General features: G+C 42.3%; 1 protein-coding gene across 4 annotated transcripts in view; it reads left to right on the plus strand.

The window, feature by feature from the left end:
- CARD11 (caspase recruitment domain family member 11) overlaps positions 1-5,481 on the plus strand; it is a 49,606-nt gene extending 44,125 nt beyond the window's left edge. For all 4 annotated transcript variants that reach the window (XM_014946175.1, XM_014946176.1, XM_014946174.1 and 1 more), the window contains 5 exons: positions 334-466; positions 991-1,170; positions 2,334-2,458; positions 3,296-3,411; positions 3,969-5,481. In XM_014946175.1, the coding sequence (XP_014801661.1) occupies positions 334-466; positions 991-1,170; positions 2,334-2,458; positions 3,296-3,411; positions 3,969-4,173 (759 nt within the window). In that variant the 3' untranslated portion in view covers positions 4,174-5,481. The remainder of the gene's footprint in view (positions 1-333; positions 467-990; positions 1,171-2,333; positions 2,459-3,295; positions 3,412-3,968) is intronic.
- Positions 5,482-6,411: the final 930 nt, after the last annotated feature.

Consider the following 6,411-nt stretch of genomic DNA (forward strand, 5'->3'; position numbering starts at 1 on the left):
TTGGGTACATTTGAGCAAATACTCGAGTGTTACTTTGCTGTGGACACATCAGTGCTTGTACTGGTGAGAGCAGGGAGCTCTGCAAAGAACAAGAACATGCTGCTTAAGAGCAGAGAACAAAATAAGAAATCCCAAAGGGGATTAACAAAGGCTCTGAATCAGATCTATGATATTTAAAGAGCCTTAGAATTCAGTCAACAGATCCATGGAGCCTTGTCTTTCACAGACACAGGTAATTCAGATCTCAGAGATAACAAGTGTGGGCTGATGAATATATGGGGGAAATAAAGAATGTAAGAAATGGAGGTCAAATCTCTTTCTTCACCTTTTCAGTTTGTCAGTAGGTCTGAAAACAAATATAAGCGTATGAATAGTAATGAGCGCGTCCGTATCGTCACTGGCTGGCCCTCTGGTCTGGCACGGACCTCTTCTGAAGCAAAGAAGCTGTTGCCTGATAAACTGGAAGGTACGGATATAAAGTAGTAATAGCTTTCACACACAGAGCAGTGATATAAAGGCCACCAACGTAACAGCGTGGTTGTGAAAAAATGTCATAGGTTTTTCCTATTACTAACTTCTGTGGCCCACTCTGTGCAAAAATTCAACAGCATTTGTGACCAAAACACTTCATGAACAAGTTTAGGACATTGAAAACTTGCTGTTTGGTTGGTAGTTCTTCCTAGGAGTTTTCTTGCTCTTTGTCCAAAAACATTTAGCTCAAAGTAAGTCAAGTTAATAAGCAGAGAGATTCTTCAAGCAAGTGTCCTGTTAAAGTATGAAATAATCTTTTGAAAGCAAAAGGCACTTGAATTATTCAGTATTAAGTTGGACATCATACTACTAGATAAATAGTAAAGACAACACCGGCAAAAGAGAAAGGAGGACCAGTATGACTAACCATGTCCTTTCTGGTTCATGTGTTTCTTCTTCTTTTTCTCCAAATACTGATGGAGAGGAAACCAGAAAATAAACGTCTTGTTCTTTACTCAGATTTGGATTCTGAAAGCGAAATCAATAAGAGGCTCAGCCTGATCCCTTATAGCCTGGTGAGACCAATCCACTGTGAGCGCCGGCGCCCTGTACTTTTCTCTCCCACCATGCTGGCCAAGACCTTGGTGCAGAAGCTTCTCAACTCTGGAGGTGCCCTGGAATTCAACATATGCAAGCCAGGTAATGAGATTAAAGAGGACCAGGACTATTAATCCTCAGTGTTGGAAATATGAACATATATATATGCGCGTACACGTAGGGGCATGCACATGTGGTAGTTGCTTGAGGTACTTCAAGTCACATCAGCGTGATGTGTAGCTGTAAATCCTGCTTTTTGGAAATATCGGAGATATTTGAATGTTTTTGAGACAGCCAGCGCACATGGTTATGAGATTCTGTGTCTATGAATGTTATCCCTGTGTATGCTGTGTGGTTGCTAGGATGCCCCTCGGAGACTGAAATGCTGCGAGTGCTCTTTCTGTTTGCATACTGTTTGCATACTGCATATCTAGGCAATGTGAAATTTTGATTAATTTGTTTCTAGTATTTGCTATTATGAGGAATATCTTCCCTAGAGCAACTTTAGGGTTTCTGTCTCGTCCGAGGCTGTGAAGATTGCGCATTTGATCTACTTGAAAGACTGATTTTCTTCCATGCTAAGTATTTACTATTAAAGCAATATGCGGTGCTGTGATTGCTGTAGGGCAGGATTGTATACAACACAGCATTAAACACAGCTGACGTTTCATTTTTACACTAATATTGAATACCCACCGCATAGTACGCAGTCTTACAGTTACCCAGACAGAGAAACTGAAAAGTTTAGTATTATAATAAATATCCCCTGTCTTGCAACATAAAACAAAAGCTTTGATGTAGAGCTGCAATTCACAGGGGGGCCAGTACCACACATTGCAACCTAAGCCAAATTTTTTGAAACTTTAAACACAAATGTTGGAACACTAAATCCTTGTTTTAGGAGCTTATGCTGAAGAGCCCTTTTTATGGCATCCTCCTTTTCTCAGCATCCTCCAGCCCCGAAATGTTACTGTATAACATTAGGTGCTGGAATTGTATTTACTGTTTTAATTTAATGCCTTCGTAGTGTTGTAGTAATTGCCCAAGGACTCATTGGTGCAGGATATAGCTGAGATGCTCAGCTGTGATCAGATTAGGCTTTAATTGAATGCAATGGAAGAAATGAGGCAGCTGTTAAGACAATTCATTGCTCGTCTCCTCTCCCTGAACCATCCTTACATCCTGTGTGAAGTACTGTTGCACAGTTTTCTAGGTGTTCTGTTGTTGTGGTCTTGATTTTTGTCCTCATCCATGCCTCTTTCCAGATATTGTAACAAAGGAAGAGTTCTTAAGGAAGCAGAGGACGGAGACTATCATCTTCAGCAGAGAAAAGAATCCCAACACGTATGAATGTATCGTACCTGCCAACATCGAGGCTGTCACTGCCAAGGTGCTTAGAGGGCTCTGTATCCCCTCGGGAGCCTGGCTGTCAGTCTGTCTGTGATGTGTGTTTCTTCTTCAATAAGAGAATGACCAATTAGAATTGCATCTTCTCTCTCTCTCCCACCTTCAGTCTCAGATTTTTGTTTATATTCCCAAATGGCTTTTATTTGTGCTCTTCCTTTTCCTTTTCTTTTTCATCCTCAGCCCTATCCTTTTATATTCTCGCTCATTCCCTGTGATGACCCACATTGATGTAGGAAAATACCCTTTCATTTTCCACTCTCCATCCCTAATTCAGTTCCTTTTTATATCATAAGTATATATGAATGTGTGAGAGAGTAAGAGATACAAGGACCTAGACAAAAGAAAGGGTGCCCTGGAACACAGACACGGGGTGTACAGTACAAAGATAACAACGTCAAAGACAGAGATCTTCTATCAAGTAGAGCAGATCTGATGCACAGCATGGAAAAAAAGGAGAACTAAAGTGGTGTTTTTTTCTCTCACAAGTAGTCGCAGTAGATGCTGTCTCTGAACAAAGAGCAAGGATGTGTGTTTGTGTTTATATGCAAAACTGGTATTTTATCACACTCTTCATCTTTAGATCAATCCATTCCTATTGTAAACCTTCTCAGAAAGCTATGAAGCTGTTATTTCACTGACTAGTTGTAAACCAGGAGGAGGAGTTTGGACTTTAAATGTGTGTTTGATTAAAAAGTTTTAAATTGGTAAAATGGTAAAAAGTGAGCTTTTCAGCTGACCCCATAAGGTATGGATACCTTTGTCTGGAGATTCCACAGCAGTGAATGTTCCTTTGTGACACTGTTATGACTTTGTTTTTTAGAACAAGCATTGTCTCCTGGAAGCTGGAATAGGCTGCACAAAGGATTTAATCAAAGCCAAGATATATCCTATTGTTCTCTTTATCAGAGTCTCAGAGAAAAACATCAAGAGGTTCAGGTAATGTATCAAACCTTTTGCATATTTGATATTCTGTCTTATGCAGTGAATAATTCTCAAGTCCAATAATGTTCTCAGTGAGAGAAATAAAGAACCTCTTCCCTCTTCATCTGGTGCCTCTGTGCGCTGTTTCCTCCCGTGACTTCTCCCTGAAATATTACAACCAGGGAAAGCAGGAATTTCCCAAATCTAGCACTTTTTCACTGTCGCTAGTAGCAATGAGCATTGTGGGAGGATGAGACTGAAGAGTGTGTGGGTTTCTCCACGCTCAGCACTCCCACAGCATTTTGAAGGTAATGCTAGTTGGAAGAGGAAAGGTCGTAAACACTTGTGCTCTCCTGCATTCAATCCCCTTGTATTGTTTCCCCATAGCAAATATTTTTCCTTGGGGGCAGCAGGGAGGGAAGGGGAAGACAGAGCTGGAATTAGCCGTATTCTCCACTGCTTTTATTGCTTGTATATAGTCAGTAGAAAATAAATTCTTGATGGCACAGCTGGGACTACAGGATTAACTTAAAATGTAAGACATTTATTTTTGGTCTGCTTATTTGATATAGGAAACTACTGCCAAAGCCAGAGACTGAAGATGAGTTTTTACGGATGTGCCGGCTGAAGGAGAAAGAGCTGGAAGCGCTGCCGTGTCTTTATGCCTCTGTGGAGGCCGATGCGTGGAGCAGTATTGAAGATCTTATTCGGACAATAAAAGACAGGATTGGGGAAGAGCAGCGTAAAACCATCTGGATCGATGAAGATCAGCTATAAAAAACAATATGCGAAACGGAGCTCTTTGGTGACAAAAAGGACAGACCCAGGTGGAGCAGGGGCTCGCAGAATTCTCTGATTCGGTGTCCAAAGCTCACTCCTCCTTGACCCTCGCTGGCTGGGGACTTCCTGCTGGTGGAATGTATGTATGGAATGGAACCAGAGCTGTGTTGGACGGCCAACGTCTCGGATGCTGGGGATCAGACCACAGCCACCAGCACAACTTCTCACCCACCGGCATCTCCTAAGGGACAGCAGCTGCTCAACACATGAGAAGGACAAAAATCTTGAGAGGGAGCTCAGGGTAATTTATTATGTTGAAAATATGGATCTCATTGGGTTCATTGAAAGCTTCTGCCAAGACCAGATAAGTGGAATCTAAGAGAAATAAAGCATGGGGATTGGGCTAAAGGATATGGAATTGAGAGATGCCCCCCTCACACTCCGAGGTGAGGTTCTGAACATACACAATTAAGGAAGCTGAAGGCTGGTTGGTAGCAACAGCAACACTACTGCTGGTGGCCATAGCAGCTCTCTAAGCCTGTTTTTCCATAACCGTTTTAATCAGAAGAGAAGAAAACAGTTATTATTTCTGGCATTAATTTAAATGACTGTTTCCCCTTCTTTTTTAAACCCCAGTTTTATTTAACAGTTTTGCAGGTTTCCTCTGTAGTCCTGGCACTTAGAGTGCCACTGTCCCAGTGGCACATCAGATCTTTCCAGATCTGCCAGTGTCTCATTTAGTTTATCTCTGTCTCTGCGTTGTATTTGTTTGTACATCTCTCAATTTTTAACATTTTTTTACTCATGGAAAATACCATGATGCCTTCTCCAGACGATGTTTCTTTATTTCTCCACTGAAATCTGTATTTCTCTACAAAATCGTCGCCTGCCAACGTGCCTGCTCTCAACGGGAGGGACTGTTCTGAGAAGAAGAAAAGGAGAATTTCATAAGCCAGTAATCGCTGCAGCCACTCAGTCCTTGACCTCTCTGCTGTGATTGACAGCAAGGAGACCAGCAAGCGTCACACTGTGCTGCAGCCAAGTAGGATAATATTTTCACAAGTGTGTACAAGACTCAGAAGACCACGTCCCGTTTTCAAAAGCGCTTAACTTCTCAGAGAGTTTAAGTTCCACTGATGATGAGTGTGACTTAGACTCCTAAATCTCTTCAGTCATTTAAAATTTTTCCTCTATACGTTAGACATTGTACTGAGACTGCCAAATTGATTCAATAAAACTGACCAGACAATAATGACTTGCACAACTGCTGATCTGAAATGCAATAAAAATTGACCTACAGATGGAGAGTTGTACATCTCATTATCCTTCCATCCTTCATTCCTTGCCGGATTCCTCTCTTTTAAGATGCACTTAATGAGAAGTTTACCTTTGCTTCTGTGTTCATCCCAGGTGCCCCGTCTCGGTGCTTGAGGCTGGTCTGCAGCAGCTGGCAATAAAAAGTCCAACAGAATCTGAGCAAAACATCTGGCCGGGTTGCCTTCCTTAGAATAACTGCTAAGTTGTCTCCACAGTGATGTTGCGGGTGTCTCTCAGGTAGACCGGGACGCTTCACATTGGCTTGTGGGATTGTGCTTTTCTGTTCTTCTCTTTTATGCACATCATTTTTTAACTAATGGTATCTTCTAGAAGTCGTTTGTGTCACTTTACATCTAACTTTCTGCTGCTGCTTTTCTCAAATTATTAATGTTTGAAGGACTGTTCATGGCTCATGTTTCGCAGAGAATAGCTCCTCACCTGCCCAGTGCCATCTGTTTGGACTCTGCAAGCGGGGGGGATGCTGCTCTTTTACCGTCTCTTTACAAAGTCCAGGCTGCATACACAATTTGCAACTCCCTCCAGGGCAAAGAATAACAACCAACTGGAATATATATAGAACAAATCGGATGATTCTTCAGAGCTCTTCTGTAGCTCAACCATAAACAAGGAAGTATCAGTTGGAAAAGCTTTTCAGGAGCATTTTACATTCATTCCTAATGTCCTGATCATGCAGCTCCGTGTAACAGCTGCCTGTGGTTTGTTACTGCCCCTCGTGTGATGGTTTTGAGCCTGCAGCCGAGCAATGGGAGGGACCCTAGAAACATTTCTCAGCTGCTTCAGCAAAAAGTTCAGCCAGGTCAGGCTCAGATCCCTTCAGGAGCAGCCAGCTGACTGCTGGACAGGATGTCCACGTCCCACTGGCTGTGCCACAGGGACCAGTAACATCTGGTGGAACGG

This window comes from Calidris pugnax, unplaced genomic scaffold (assembly GCF_001431845.1).
Source record: "Calidris pugnax isolate Ruff unplaced genomic scaffold, ASM143184v1 scaffold123, whole genome shotgun sequence".
Taxonomy (NCBI): domain Eukaryota; kingdom Metazoa; phylum Chordata; class Aves; order Charadriiformes; family Scolopacidae; genus Calidris; species Calidris pugnax.